The sequence below is a fragment of the Rattus norvegicus genome, chromosome 5 (genome assembly GCF_021556685.1).
Source record: "Rattus norvegicus strain SHRSP/BbbUtx chromosome 5, alternate assembly SHRSP_T2T, whole genome shotgun sequence".
Lineage (NCBI taxonomy): Eukaryota > Metazoa > Chordata > Mammalia > Rodentia > Muridae > Rattus > Rattus norvegicus.
This window is the reverse complement of record NC_141538.1, coordinates 167163458-167179214: the sequence shown is the minus strand read 5'-3', so window position 1 is coordinate 167179214 and position 15757 is coordinate 167163458. Positions and strand designations below refer to the sequence as shown.

Genomic DNA, 15757 nt, shown 5'->3' with positions numbered 1-15757 from the left:
TTGGGCATACCATGCACCCACCCAGGAGATTCCAGTCAGTGCCCTCTGGGGGCTGGCAGCAGTTCCTCAGGGAATATAAATGAGCAAGACACCTCCCCCCAAAATTAATGAACAGATGTTCATGCTTAACGATGGTGCTATGAACAGGTGTCTAGGCTGCTCTCTGGTGAGATGCCATTGGGCAGTGTCCTACAGAGGGAGGGGACTATCTCTGATGAGTCTGCTTGACATGTCTGAGAACATATCTCAATGTACCCAAAGAAACGATACTCTTGGAGGGTGTCAGGGATACAGTTGCCCACCTCACCTGCCTGCCATCATCCCACAGATGAACACTGAAGGTCCCTGGGTGCTGGGACTATACTGAGCCAGGCTTACAGAGAGACAGAATGTATGGGCCATGTCTCTGGGCTTCTAGTCCTTCTTAGTGACCTGGAGGGAGTTGACTTCTCAAGACCTGGAGCCACCTTCTGCCACCAACTTCCTAGCTTGCTCAAGGTTCTCTTAGTGATGTCCCTGAGCCTCTCTCATCCTGCTGGTGATTAACTGGGGAGAACTGGGGAAAGGGCGGTGTGGTAGCTAGTGTACTGGGCATGGTGTGGGGCTAAGTGGCCCCTAGTGCCTCCATTGCATTGGTCCTGAGTCCATTGCCCCGTCTTCAAGAATGTATCACCATGGAGCCTATCGACTCGCTCTGACCAGTTAGGGCCGGTTAAGCAGAAACCACATGGCCTCTGTGGTGGGATGGAGCCTTTCCTGGATCCCAGGATGCAGCATCTTTCTGTGCCCTGCCTTTTCATCTGGCTTGGTCCTGCTCATGTCACAACACCTCGGTACTCAGGCAACAGCAGGAGTCTGCCTCCTGTCTAACCTGGCCCCGGCCTGTATTCCAAGCCCACTTCCTCCTATCCTGCCTCAGCATCAAGGCCACAGGCCTCGTGCCTGTGTTCAAGTGCTGCTTATAAGTAAAGCCCTTTTCTCTGCTCAGTAAGAGCCCACGGTCCACCTAGACCCGTCCACACTGCCGTTCCTCTCAAGCTCCCCAACACCTTATTCTTGAACTAGTGCGCCCTTTCTCTGCCTCCAAGTTCTGCCTTTGTACACTTTGTGCTTTAAGAAAGTGTGTGTGTGTGTGTGTGTGTGTGTGTGTGTGTGTGTGTATGTGTGTACCTGTGTGTGCATGGGAGTGGGAGCTAGAGATCAATAGCTAGGGCTGGCCAGTTTGAGAACTCCAGGAATGCTCCTGTCTCTGCTTCCCCAGTGCTGGGATTAAAAGCACACACAACTGACTTTTTTTGTGGGACCCTGGGATCTAAAACAGCTCTTCACGTTTTTGTGGCAAGCACTTCACCTGCGTTCCCTCCCCAGGCCCCACTCTGTGCTCGAGCTCCATGCAGTCTCTGGACCTTTTCTGAGTCCCAGCTACAGGGACTGGGCTCAGGCTTCTGCCACCACCAGGGACCATTCAACTACACAGTAAGCAGCGTTTAGTTTTCTCCAGAGTGTGGTGCTGAAAGCTAGCCTCTGCTCAGGGTTGCTCACTCTGAAAGAGAAATGACTAGGGAAGCTGCATCCAGTGTAAGCTTGTCAAATCCTAGGTCCTCTTCCTGGAACTTTCCATGTAAATATGAACACATTGCTTTTCCACATAGGGGCGGTTGTCAGCCTCTTCCTGAAAGCTGGCTGTGTCTGCACTGTATCTGACCCAGGTTGGAACATGGCTCAGGACTGCACTTCAGGCTTCCCCCCAGCAGGGGGCAGTGGAGCAACCGATGCAAGCAGAGCCCAGAGCCCCACCCACGGGTTGGCTTCCAGGCTCTTCGCTGTTCTCTAGATCACTTTAGTGAACCTGTCAGCTCATGGAGGCTTAGAAAAAGATTTCTACCCTCTACCCAGTGCCCTTAAGGTGGTCCCCATGGAAGAGTACCAAAACCAAAACTGAAGCCATGCTGTTTAAACAGGAAGCTGCCCTCTTTGCTCTGTGCGTCTCAGAAATGCACCGTCCCAAGTACTCATGAACTCTCTACTTGGCATTGAGGACGGATGCCTTGACGCTCGGTAGCTTTCTTTCCCATCCGTCTTGGTCACCAAGGGATATTAGGGATGTGGTCAGCTGGCACCCTAACAACCACTGTAATGGGTGGGCTACAGGGCATCATGGGAACAGAGGTAGGTTCTCTTAAACATGCCAGAACTCACAGGCCCTGGGCTCCACTAGTTCTCTTTAGTTCAGAGCTTATGTGCAAGATCCCATACTGTGCTTGAAGTGCTTTTCCCTGAATGAACAGATAAGAGCATCTGAGGACAGTGCTCCTGGCACCAGAGTACCTTCTGGGCACACAAGAGCTCTCATGGCAGAGCTGCACAGAGATTCTTGACAGTCCCTTTCTGGGCCCAAGATCCTGTTTACACACTGCTCAGTATCCATGGGGGACTCCCAGCACGAAGCCTTGGCACTATGGAAACTGGTTTGTCACCATAGCATCTGGGAGGTGTAGTCAGGTGTCTACATTGAAGGTGGAGGGAGGGAAGGAAGGAGTGGGGACACAGGGCAGGGAAGAGAGATCCGGTTACTCTCAGTGGGCATTTACAGGGTACCATTGTGCATGCCCCACGCCCTGCAGATACCTCAGAGAAAACGAGGAAAAGAATGTCCTGTTTGAAGACGAATCTTTATCTTAGTTGCAGCATCTACCAGGGCCAGGCCTCCCTGCACAGCCAGTCAGCCCTGTCATCTTTTCAAACCTGTCTCACTGTGGCCTTCCGAGGTTGCCCCTTAACCGAGAAACCACCTCCCCAGCTGCCGCACCTTCTCCATCTTAGCCATGGTTTGTTCACAGGGTGGCCCACAGGACAGCTAGCTTTGTGGCCACTGCCACCTGGTGGCCAGGATCAAAAGTAAATTCTGTTCTGCAGTGGACCAGAGCTTAGCAATGACTGAAGGTGGTGACGTCCGGATGCCAGGCATAGAACACAGTCCTGAAGCAGCTGAGTCAAACTGGTCTTCCGGCAAGCTCCTGTGGGCTGGCGGCGAAGACGGCTCAGTGCTTAAAGTGCTCGCCTGGCCAGGGTGAGGACCAGGATGTGGATGCCCAGGCCCCATGTGGATGCTGAGTGATGCCACCACTGGAGGAAGGAAGCAACAGACTCTGTACTAAGTGGCTAGCTGCACTCTGAGAGACCCTGCCTCAGTGTCTAGAGAAGACAGCCACAGAGAAAGACAGTGTATTAGGTCTGGGCCTCCACCCACATCCTTCCCCCAAAGCCAAAACCAACTAATCTCGTTTTCTGAGTCACCCCTCAACAGAGGACAAACTGAAGGGCAGAAGGTCCTAAAAATTGCCCACCAAGGCCGGAGACATGAGGGCAGTGTCAGGACGGTGAGTGGGAGAAACGGTGGGGAGGAATGTCTGCAGTGGGCACCTGCTCCACAGAGGGTCTTCATACACAGCCTGGACGAAGGAAGAGGTCAATCTGGCCATTCGTGCATAGGTACCAAGGGGCTTTGAAAGGGCCACCTACCCAGTCACTTACCCACCTACCTGTCCTGCAAAACAGTCACGGAGCTGTCTCTGGCCTAGTAGCTGATGATGTCCCAGACAGAATTGGGCTGGGGGGGTCCACAGTGCAGTTTCTGACCCGATTCATCAAAATACAAATGGCTGTGAGGGTCATGTAGGGTAGAAGGGACAGTGATGCAGGACTCAGAGCTTCATCTGCCAGGATTCCTGGGCAGGAATGAGCCCGGTAAGTAGTCTGGGAATGGGCACCTCCCAATACTGGGAGATCTAAGGGTCAGACACCTGATGTCCAAAGTGCCCAGAGAGGGAGGGCATGAGCTCCTGAGCCAGAAAGGGGCCATGTGTCCCATTCACGACCCATGCTGTGCCTCCTATGGCCCAACACCAGCAGGCTCTGCTCTGTGCACCCCAGGATCCTACCCTGCAGCATGAACCCACCCACTTCTATAGATAGCTACATGGCTCGCTGATTCCCTGATTCTCTCAGGGACAGGCACCTCTCTGGTTTGGGGGTCTGATTTGCTCAACTCCCAGTTAACTGAGCAACAAGGTCCATCGATTTCAAAGCTATGGGTTCAGGAACACACCTGGACCTCCCAAGGTTGACCAGAAAACTGAGGGTGTAGGCATCCTCTGGTTTGTGACCTTTGCCCTGTTGGTGCGTGCTCATGCCTCTGAGGAGGACATCTGGTTCTCACAGCAGTTTGCATGCACAGCTCTTCTGACTAGTGTCTGGATGTTTCCAGCTACACCTGGGAGGGCACTGCTGGTCACTAGTTTACCCAGTGCTACCTCTGCGCTCTCCTTCAGCACAGCACACGAGGGATGCTTATCAATAGAGAAGCTACGCGCCAGACTATACTGATGCGGTTGAGGTCCAGGACCTCCCACAGTATCAAGTCCTAGGTGAGCCCCTGTGCAATGACCAGAATGGGGCTGCAGGGCCTCCATGCCCAGGCCAAGGATCTGCTTCTCAAACAGGCTTGGGGGACCATGGGGACGTGACTGGAGTGGCTTCAAGAAGGGCTGGCCTGAGGCGGGACTGCTGTTTCACCTCATCCACTCAGATGTGGGCCCTCTGCCTTGGATAAGCAGCAGTATAACCGGCCTGACTAATGTCCACAGCTTACCTGAGTGAACACTAGTAGGTATTTGTGAAGTAAAACCCAGACACTTATGTATCCTAAGAACCGAATCTTGAAAAAGTTCTTGAGAACCTCTGGACTCTTGCACAAGCAGAATGTAACAAGTGTCACCTGTCAGAAACCAGCTAGCCAGTGAAACCAACTTCCTCTCCCTCCTCCCGCCTTCCTAGTCTCCACTGACAGCTGTCCTCCCCTCCTTCTGTAGGACTTTTAGCTTCACCCCATGGGAATGTGTGCATCCCTTCTTCCTAATCTGCTCTGTCACCTAAGTCACTTCAAGTTTCATGCAGGCTGCTTCAAAGGGCAGGTTTCATTTTTATTTATGACGCAGTAGTTTCCCACAGTCTATGTATATATGCATGTACATCTCTTTGTTAGTAACTCTTCAGTCGGCGAGCACTGTAGCTACTGTGATGTCACCAACACGTGTTTATGGGTTCTGCTGTCCTCTCTCCTTTGCTCGTACACCCAGTATTGGGGTCGTGGAGGAGGGAGGTGTCACACAGCAGTTTTACTTTAGCCTAAGTGACTTGCTGGCTGACACTTGGGTCTTAACATTTAAGAACCAAGATAGGGGCTGGGGATTTAGCTCAGTGGTAGAGCGCTTACCTAGGAAGTGCAAGGCCCTGGGTTCGGTCCCCAGCTCCGAAAAAAAGAACCAAAAAAAAAAAAAAAAAAAAAAAAAAAAAAAAAAAAAAAAAAAAAAAAAAACCAAAAGAACCAAGATAGCTGCTGCCTGGTCTCCGTTCCCAAGTTGCTTAAGGGCTAAGAATGCACACATTTATCTGCTTCCTCTTCCCCTCAAGTGGGCAGCACCTGACCCGCGCTGTCCCTAGGCCTTCCTTCCTGGCAGGCAGTTTAGCAATATACTCTCTGGGCTGTTCCTGCTCCACTTCTTGAAACACCATGGCTTTAGTATCAAAACTTTCAGGAGAAAATGTCTCTGGTTATCAGAAGCCACAATAGTAATCTACCAGGTCCTGGTCTCTGGTGGCGATGTCTACACTTACAGGAGATCCGATGTGTGTAGTCTCTTGGAGAAACCCGGGGAGCAGTGGTTTTTGACTGTCCTCACACCGAAACCCTTTTATTCAGGTTCCTCTTGTTATGGTGACCCCCACCCCACACACCATAACATTTCTTTGCTACTTGGTAACTGTAATTTTACTGTTGCAAATCATAACTGTAATTATCTGCTATGCAGGATACCTGGTATGCCACACCTGTCAAAGGGTTGTTTGACTCCCAAAGGGGTCATGAGCCACTTTCCCTACAGGGTCTGTGACACCTAGAATCTGGAAAATTCTGAAGGTGGTTCCAACCTCTCCTTAGCAGGCAGGGGATTCTTCCCTGCATATCCTAATGGTATAGGTTGAGCGGTGGATATGGGTAGCAATAACTTGGTTTTAAAGAGCAAGGGGATTGGCTAAGGCAGCTCTTCCTCCCAGAAGCACAGACCTGTCTCCAGAAACTGTTCCAGGGGGATAAGCAAGCCAGACAACAGGGAGCAGCAAGCTTGCTCCCCCGATGCTTCTCCCATGGCTGTCTGCAGTGCCCCACCCATACCCTCCAGGGCCCATCTCCAGTGCCCCACGCACACTCCAGAATGAGACAGGGCACTGACCAACACACAGGGTGCTGTAGTGTAGCTTGGTTTTATTTATGTCCACAAATATTTCAAAAAAATTACAAAATACTCAAATGGAGAAAACACAGAAGTCACGATTTTCTGGGTGTCTACTGTTTACACTGTGTTATCTCATTGCGAACTACTCATATATACATTTAGCTCCGAGATCTAAAGAAATGCAGCGATCAGAATGTCCGCTCGCTCCACTGCAGTGAGACGTGAAGCTCAACCTTGACGACACTGAACAAGATACGTACAGAACACGGAAAGCAAACCCAAACTTCAAATCAAAGCAAGGAAAATCCAAAAGGAAGCCAAGAGGCCAGGCTTCAAAGACGCCACAAAGGTCCAGGGCCTCCAAACGAACTGCTGTCAGTCACGGAGAAATGAAGGCTCTCAGCGCTTCACCTTGGGACAGGGGAGAAACCCAGAACTAATAGGGAAACACTGCCAGACAGATTTCAAGTACAGACTTCAAAGTACTTCACTCTTTCTCTTTGGAAATGGGTACTAGAAAGGAAATAAAGGGTTAACTGAACGGCAGACTCAGTTAAAAGGGGAAGGAGGTGGTGGCGTGGGACAGAAAGGACCTGCCTGTCCAGAGCCTGTGGGGGTCTTCCTCAGTCCAGAGGGCTGGAGGGCAGGCAGACCATCCGGAGGCCATGTCACCAACCCCAGAGGAAAAAGATGCCTTCATGCCAAGGCGGCCAGAAGGTCTGATGACAAAAGGTTAATTTGAGCTTGCCTCCTATGAAGAACCAAAATTAAGGCAGAAATGGAATGAGAAAAACAAAGTTAAAAAACAAAACAAAAAAGCTACAAACATCTCCAACGGACAAATGGATCCTAGTTGCCCCATGCATGGCTCAGGGAGCATGAGGCTCTGCCACCTGAGTCAGAGCCTGGAGCGGAGTGAATGCCAGCTGAACCACACACACTTCTCTCCACAGGGCCAGGACACACCTCGTCTGCTGCCATCGATGGTCCTTGACTAGCTAGCTGTTTCTAAATGCAACCACTGCATTCCAGAGTCCAAGGGAGGGTCACAGCTCTGGTAGGAGAACTCCATCAGGGACAGCGGGGCAGGAGTCAGTTCTGCTCCGAAGGCCTGCTGGAGAGGACTTCCCAGGGGAACCTGCTTCAACCAGGACCTTAATTCCTATTCCAGGAGGAAACGCAGGACACAGCTTCCTGCACAGCCTGCTGCATAGCCCTGAGCACAACCATACAACCATAGTGACCCTAGGGGGTTCCTCACTCTGAAGTCTCTCAGTCTGTGGCTGGCACGGCTTGGCGTGGTGACATGCACATGAGCAGACTCTAACATTCCTTTGGCAAGCACATGGCATAGGTCTTTCATGTGCTGGGTACTGCATCATTTTCTTGAGCTTCCTAGAATGTTTATGACAATTTATCTAGAACAATCAAACATGTGCATAACACTCTAGGGAAACTTATCATCAGACACATACACATAAACATGCGCTTTCTATACCAGACACAGGACAGTGGGGACACCAGGGAACAGAGTCAACACTGAACCCCTATGAATGAGGAAGGAGGCTCGCTCAAACACGCCTGCCACTGCACATGCGAGGGACAGACAGAAATGAAATCAAAGCAGCAAAACAAAGAGCCTGTAACACTGTCCCTGCCAACCCTTGGGTGCTCACTGCTGTGACCAAACCTAGTCCCAAGCTCCTGCCTGCTTCAAACTAGAAACAGAAACGCCCATCTGTTCCCTTTAATTAAAGGGATAATTATATATAACTTTTTATTAAAAAATCAACTCTGTATTCTGTCAATAGCTGGTAGGAATTCACACTTTGTGACATGGCTGGAAAAAATAGATCAGAATAGTCGTCTGTGGACAGAAAAAAAGACTTCTAAAATTATTTATTTACAGATGTAAAAAGCCATGCTGCAGAACTGTCTCAAATTATGAAGATTTCCTACAATGTAGTAAAATAAAAGATTTTTTAAAAATTATAGCTCTTGGATTTCAAACTCATACGCCGCCTCTTTGCAAACCCCGTGGGTTCCAGAGCCCACGTGCCTCAGTGTCTGCGCGCACAGTGAAGGGTGTGAACGGACTCTAGCACCTACTGAGAAATCAAGGAAAAGAGAACTAAAGCCAAACCCCAAGATCGCAGGTACGTTTTCTGGGTGTCAGTCCAGCCCAGGACACGCCGTTTCTGGGGGACTGTCATGCAGGGAGACCTCAACTGGTCTCAGGAAATCCTCTCAACAAACAAACACTACTATGCAGATGTGTTTTTAGTTGTGGGTTTAAATATAGAGAAATCTTTAGACGATATTCCTCTTTGCTCTTGCAGCGCCTACTAGATGTAAAAGTCCTGTTTCTGCCCCCTAGAACTGGGGTTTCCACAGCAGCATAACAAATAAATAACTTATAACTGCTTGTCTCCTTCCTTCTTCAGTCGACTGGAGAGAGAGGAGAAAACAGAAGAGTAGACATCAGGACGTGCTAGGTGATGCAGGAGGGACCCTGCAGCACAGGCAGAGCTGGCCAATCCGTCTGCTTATGGGTTCCACCCACCCAGCAGTCTCTCATATAGCCAAGGCATGCTTGCATGCATCCCTCCCTCTCACCTCACCTGTAATAATCCTCCTGACTGGGTAGATGGCCACCATGCATGTGTGGATGTCCATGCAGCCACTGCTGCTCCATGGCTAGTCTCTGCAGCTCTGCTGACTGGGCATGCATGGCCTGAAGCTGGTGGGCCGCTGACATGGGGGGTGGAATAGCCCCAGGCAGGTCTCGGGGGTAGGGGGTGCCTGCCAAGCGCAAAACAGGCTCTGCTACAAAAACAAGTCAAGGGAGCCATGACCAGAGCAACCAAGACAGACCAGGAAGGAGGGGAGAAAGCCTGCTCAGCAGAGCACCCACCTAGCAAAGGAAGCTGAGCCAGCCCTTCCCAGGCTCCACAGAGTCCCTCCCAGGGGCGGGGCTGTTCAGTAGAGCCCCCAGGCCAGAAGGAGGCTCATACTAGGGGCTCCAGGACCTGACTCCCAGACCTTGCCTGCCCCCTTCTCCTCCCTATACCTCAAGCTGCCTGTCAGGTGCCTGTCTGCTGTCCTCTGTAGCCCAGGCAGCCCGGGCTCCTGCCAGGCTATCTTGCTGTGCACTGATGGCCTTTGCACTTCAAGCCCTGCCCCGCAGTCTACCTGCCGCTGTGCAGCAGTCAATGAAACTGCTGATCTGGCCCCACCCAGCTTCTATTTGGAACCCCATGTCCTCCTCCAAAGACTTCTTACCAAAAACTGGGTGGCGTAGCATCTCGTGCTCGTGGGGGGGCTGTCCAAGTAGAGGATTGGGGAGGGTGCCCGGAGGGTAGGGGAAGCGAGCTAAGTGAGGGCCAGCAGTCAGGGGGTCAACCAGGGGGTGAACTGGGCCTGCTGAACCTAAAAAAAAAAAAGACGCAGGTCCAGATGCAGCAGGTGCATGGCTCTGGCGCTCTTTCCTTTCTGCACTTCCACCCAAGCTGGCTCTCGCTCATGAGGACGGAGTACCACCCGGATGCAAAGAGTCCTGGCCTCCTCTTGGGGAGCACAACAGTAAGGCAGAGTGTACAGAGCTCAGCCCTGACCAGCCATTTCTTGCCACCATGCCTAAGACTGCTGAGCACTGAGCTCTTTGTTTGAGAACCCAGCATAGGTGGGCGCAGCCTTATCTCCTCAGGTCACAGCCAGGAGCCCCATACTCTACCTGGGGTATTCACTCCTGGGTCCCTGGTGAGGTAACATTCTACCTCAGGCCTTCCATGGGCCCCTCCAGCTGTTCACACTGGCTTCCTCTCACCCCTTGGGGACCTGTTGCAGTAGCCTTCTGATCTCAATGCTGCCCCACTTTTGGGACTCATGGCCAGCCTCCCTCATAACCAACTCCATGAAGCTTTGAAGGGAGTGGTTGGTGCCTCCTGTGCCTACCTCTGCTGCAGACCAGTCTTCCCACAGCCATCCAGAGAGTGGACCTTCAGGACTGTGCTTGGCTGGCTATCAGTTCAAAGCTAGCAGGAGTCCTGTCCTCTACCCTCCCATCCCATTGTGGGAAGAGGCATTTTCTTTAGGCAGCCCAGTGCGTACACCCAGACTTGGTTGGCTCTGAAGGCCCCAAGAGCCTTGATCTGCTGTCTTCTACCCACAGCAGAGGGCTAGGCTTCCCCAGAGGCTTCTCTGCTCTAGCAGGCCCAGGAATAGCAGCTTCGAGACTCACTGCTCAGGGAAGCCCGTAAGTGTGATTCTCAGACAGAAGCTGCCTTCCAGCCTTGCTCCTGAATTGGGTACACACCTTGGTGGAGAGGATCCTGCTGGTGGAGGTGGAGGTGGGAGTGGATGTGTGAATGCTGGTGGTGGTGTGGAGTAACATTGAACATCTGCAGTCGTGCCAGGGGGTCGCTGGTGAGTGACGCCATACGCTCGGCATGGATGCGCTCAGCTGCCAGTCTGTCTGGGTAACTCATCTCAGGCCGCAGCTGAGGACCTGCTAGCGCCAGTCTCTCCCGCTCCAAAGGGTTGAGGCCCGGGTGGAAAGAGGCAAAGGGGTGGGGGCCAGCTGCAGGAGGGATGGTGAGGGCGCTGTGCCGGGCAAAATGCTCCATGGGGTTGGTGGCTGGGTGCAGGGGGTCCAGCTCTGGGGGCTTCACCTCAAAGCCTGGCTTCATCCTCTCCCGCAATTCCCGCTCCCGGATCTCGCGCTCTCTGATCTCACGTTCTCGGAGCTCCCGCTCCCGGATGGTGGGGTCAACATTGTACAGGCCAGGCATGTGGTAGGCCAGGAGGGGGTCGGTGGGATTGAGGGGCATGTAGAAGGGGTGGTTACGGTTGGTGGGAGACATGACATGTGGCCGAGCATATTCGCTCAGTGTCCGGAGGGCAGGTGTGTCAGGCCCAATATATGGGGGCACAGCAGCAATTGTGGTCGGTGGTGGCTCGAAGGAGGGTCGCATGTGACCTGGACCACTGAGCTGAGGGTCACTAAGACGGCCTTCATGTGCTGAGCTAGAAGCCTTCTGCTGAAGAAAAGAGGGTGTGAGGATGGGTGCCAAGCCATCTGGGACTAAGACTGGTGCTCACTACAGAGGTAGGCTAGGCCCGTGCCCTGTTCCAGTGTCAGGCCAATTTAGTCCCTTCACCCCAACATAGTGACAAGGGACCTTTGCCAGGCCCAGAGACCAGGATAGCCCAGACTCTACTACAGCACTCTGTTCTGTGCCTGCCTGCAGCTCTCCTTGTACCGAGGGTGGGTGCCTGTGTGCACTTGTGAAAACAGTTACAGCTGTGTATGTATGCCCCAGGGAGCCCAGCAGGCTATGTGTGAAACCTATTCTGATGGAGGTTTCCAGTGCTGCCACTTCTAGATGCGGCACCCCACCCTCCTGATCAAGCAGGTACCAGATACCCCAGCCCACAGGTGGGCTTCACAGCACAGCAGGATGCCTCTGTACACAGGGGCCCTAAATCAGCCCCCTTCCTGTTTCTCTGACACCTTGGGATTAAGGAGGAGGCACAAATCTATAGGCTGCAAGGAAAGGACAGGCCCATCGGTCAATCGAGTCACAATCATGGCTGCCGGGCAATGGCTTAGAGTCTTCAGAAAGTCTAGAGAACACACCAACAGCCTGGGATCCATGCTAGCCACCACCCCTGGCTGAGGACACTGTTTCCCTGTTTGTCAGCACCCTTCAGGACTCACAGCAGCGCGCTCTGCTTCCCGTTCCCGCTCTCTCTCCCGCTCTCGCTCTTTTTCCTTCTCTTTCTCTCGCTCTCGTTCCTCTCGGGCTTTCTGTTCAGCCTCCCGCTTGGCCTTCTCAATGGCCTCCTCCCTCTTCTTGGCTAGTTTGGATCCAGCCAGAGGCATGAAGTACAGGTCTGTCCGTGCACACGAGTTGTAGCCCCGGTCCAGGTGTTTGTAGAACCTAGAGAGGTGGCAGCTCTGGTTGGGGCTCCTGCTGAAGGCTGCGCCCTTCCTCGCCTCCACCAAGTCCATCCACACCCAGCTGGGCCCAGGAACCAGTACCTGGCAGACTGGCTAGCATGGCTGGGGGTGTCCACTACAGTAGGCTCAGGGGATGGGCTCCTGGGGGGTGGAGGAGGGCTCTCTGGCTCCTCGGCTTCATCCAGAGCCTCTTCCTTGATCTGCACAGCAGGGAGTGGGCAAGATGGCGCCCCTGGAACATTGCCTCCAGAAGACACAGCAGCAGAGCAGGGTGGCTGTGATGAGGAGCTGGGCCCCGCAGGAGGGGTGGAAGTGGGGGGGCAGGAGGGTGGGGTGATGGGAGGGGGGCCTCCAGGTACAAAAGGGTGCTGGGGGAATGGGGATTGCGAGGGCACCTGGTGGAGGCCGCCAGTGGTAGGGTGGGAGGCAGCAGGGGGTGGGAGGCTCTGACTCTGGGTCAGCCCAGGGGGCTGGGCGGGTGAAGAGGGCAAGGGCTGGCTCTGAGGCATAAGCTGTAGGGGTGGAGGGTGGGCTGAGGGAGGATGGTGTGTGGACAGTGAGCTGAGGGGCTTCAGGGCTGGTGGGGGTGGCAGATTGGCATTCATTGAGAAGGGGGAGGGGCCTGAGAGGTGAGGCGGATGTTTGTGGGCCTGTGGTGCTGGAAGCTGGGGAATTGGTGTGGTGGGTGGGGGTTTGATGTGAGGCATGGCTAACGGGGCAGGAGGCAAGGGCTGTTCCCTTGGGGGCTGTTGAGGCTGCAGTGCCGACTGAGAGGCTGGAAGCTGTATGGTGCTGTGAGGATGGGCTGCTGCTGGGGAGGGACCCAGAGGGCCCTGACCTTGGGAGGACTGGGGAGTCAGTCCAAAGGGCTGAGGAGGTCCTGGGTGCTGTAGTAGGGGTCCAGTCTGTAGGCTGTGAGGGCCAGGAGGGCCCTGACCATGCAAGGAGGGCTGGGGGTGAGGTTGTGCAGAGTTCTGGCTAGGTGGTGCAGTCATAGGCTGCAGTGGAGGATGAGGTGAGGGCAGCCGAGGGGGATGCAGGGTGGGCGTCTGCTGGATGAGGGTGTGGGCTGCAGGTGCCACTGTAGACTGAGTCTGGTTAGGGGGCTGTGAGGTTGCAGGGGAGCCCTGTGGAGGGACTGTAGTAGCAGAGGGTGTAGGCCCTGGGGTGGGAAGCTGGGTTGTCCCTGGAGGGGCTGTGGAGGGAGCAGAGGCAGCCCCACTGGGAGCTTGCAAGGCTGGAGGCTGGGTCTGCAACATCTGCTGCTGTGCTGATGAGTCCGAGTCGCTCTCATTATCTTGAGGGCTGGGGATACTGGGGGACGTGCTGCGATTATCCTGGTCGATGTCTTTTGGGTCACTGCTGCCCTCATCATTGACACTGCGACTGTCGGAACTCTCCCCCTCACCTTCAGAGGGAGAGTTAGGGCGGCTGATCTCCTAAGGGCAGAGAACCAAGAGATGGAGCCCACTAGAAAGCGGCTCTGCCACTGCTTGTGTGGACACAACTATGGTCTGTGCAGAGGCGGCAGGGGGCTCCGCTCTTGCCTGGACAAGGCAGGGTCCAAACTCTCTCCTGAAGTTAGGCACTGCCTTCCCCAGGAGAACCTGAGCTTCTGTGTGGTGGTGGTGGGGTGTCAGGGTGTCACCGAAGCCTCACCTGGGTCTTTGTCTTTTTGGAGGTGGCCCTGTCAGTGTCTTCTGTGTCGGAGGCCACCTTCTCCCGCTGGCGCTTGGTGTTCTTCAGAGGGGACGCAGCCTCTTCCTTCACTTTCTGCGGGGAAGCACAAAGGGTGAGTCTGTGGGCACTGTTCCTCATTCTGAAGCAAGGGTGTCCTCCAAAGGGCCAGCGAGGGCCCAAAGGAGCCCTTCCAAACACTCCATTCTGTATTTTGGGGGCCTTGGCAAACTTGTGGCAGAAGACCCTATTTTTCTAGGACCCAGGCCTCCATCCGCAGCCCCTAAACCAGGGAAATGTCAATGCCCAGGCGGGAGCGAGGGACCAGGAAGCTTGCACTGTTCCCTCAGCCCCTGACCTTGGCCGACTTCTTCACAGCCTCTGCTTTGCTGTCATTGCTGGAAGTGCTGGCAGCGCTGGGGGAGTTCCGGCCACTGGATCGCACGTCCTCATTGACAGGTGAGGCGCGGCCATCAGGACTGGCAGGCTGCTTCTTCCGACCACTGCGGAGTGTAGACATCTGCCCTCCAAAGCCGAAGGACAGTGAGCATGGATTCCCAGGCCCCACAGATGCCCACCTAAGTCTAGTCATTGGCCAAGGAAGATAAACTGTAAACTCACTCAAACCCAGAAAACACATCCTGAGGGAATGAGCAGGGGGCTCTGAGGGCTCAGGAGAAGTGGGTTGACTGTCCATGCTCACCAAATCACACCACAGAACATTTGTGGAGTTAATCAAACAGGACAGGAAGCCACCCAATTAGACACTGCAGTTTAGCTCTCACAGATGCCTGGCTTGCAACACACCCCTGTAAAGCCACAGGGCTCAGCTGAGGTCAGGATACAGAAGGGTGGGCCGTTCTATCCACCTGCCGCCTACCAGAAAAGCCCTCAGAGAGGTCAGTGCTGGAGAGAAAGATCCCTCAGTGTTCACTGCCTCAAGCATCAAAGACCCTCCTGTGGTCTTAGACACACCCGACCTCTGTTAAACAAAGCAGTGGCCATTCCTGTGTTCCCCCACCCTACAAACAGTTTCTTGGCTGTCCTGGACTTCACTCTGGAGACCAGGTTGGCCTCAAACTCAGGAGATTGTCTTGTCTCTGCCTCCTGAGTGCTGGGATTAAAGGTGTGTGCCACCACTTGTAGCCAGGTTAGGCCTGAATTGATTTTATGGCCATCACTCTGCCACAGCTTCCCAAGCGCTAGGATTATAGACATGAGCCACCATGCCTAGGCGGACAAATCCTCACTAAAGAACCTATGCAAAAACACGGGATCAAATGCTGGAAACACCACCTGCAAAGTTAGAAATATGCCCACTGGAGGCAAGTGGCCTATGTGCCTATGTTCTGAGGGACTTGGGGGCACTGGCACTACGTTATAAACACCAGTGAGCTTTCTGAACAGCAAGTTCCCTAAACACACCACGCCCCAAAGCCCAGAGGCGAAGCTACTTACTGGCTTCAGGGAGAGCAGTGCGCAAGAGCTAGTGTGTTTCTGCCTAAACCAACTTACTGAGCCCCGAGCCCAGGCCCCCAGCTCACCGAGCCCCGACTCCGCCGAGTCCTCATGCTATGCTTCCCACTGAGCCCATCGTCCTCCTCCTTGACAGGCTTGAACATGAAGGGCGGGGGGTCCACGGGCTTCTCGATGGGTGGCAGCTCACCGTACTTCTTGAAGTGGATGCGGCAGTCTGTGCACAGCAGGATGTTTTCTCGGCCCCCGTGGTGCCAGTCTTTGGAGGCTACATGAGGGTAGGGGACGTGGGAAACCATCTCTGTGTCTGGGGATATCTGAACAGAGGGGCCCTTTTGTGGGCTCCCCT

At 53.9% G+C, this 15757-nt stretch overlaps 1 protein-coding gene across 18 annotated transcripts in view; it reads right to left on the bottom strand.

Moving 5' to 3' along the window:
• Positions 1–6302: 6302 nt before the first annotated feature.
• Rere (arginine-glutamic acid dipeptide repeats) overlaps positions 6303–15757 on the bottom strand; it is a 329621-nt gene continuing 320166 nt past the window's right edge. For 6 of the 18 annotated variants that reach the window (XM_087660099.1, XM_087660103.1, XM_087660100.1 and 3 more), the window contains 9 exons: positions 15477–15676; positions 14291–14452; positions 13915–14028; positions 12337–13694; positions 12013–12235; positions 10609–11332; positions 9576–9722; positions 8915–9119; positions 6306–8741 (listed from right to left, as the gene is read on the bottom strand). In XM_087660099.1, the coding sequence (XP_087516225.1) occupies positions 8708–8741; positions 8915–9119; positions 9576–9722; positions 10609–11332; positions 12013–12235; positions 12337–13694; positions 13915–14028; positions 14291–14452; positions 15477–15676 (3167 nt within the window). In that variant the 3' untranslated portion in view covers positions 6306–8707. 18 annotated transcript variants of the gene reach the window in all.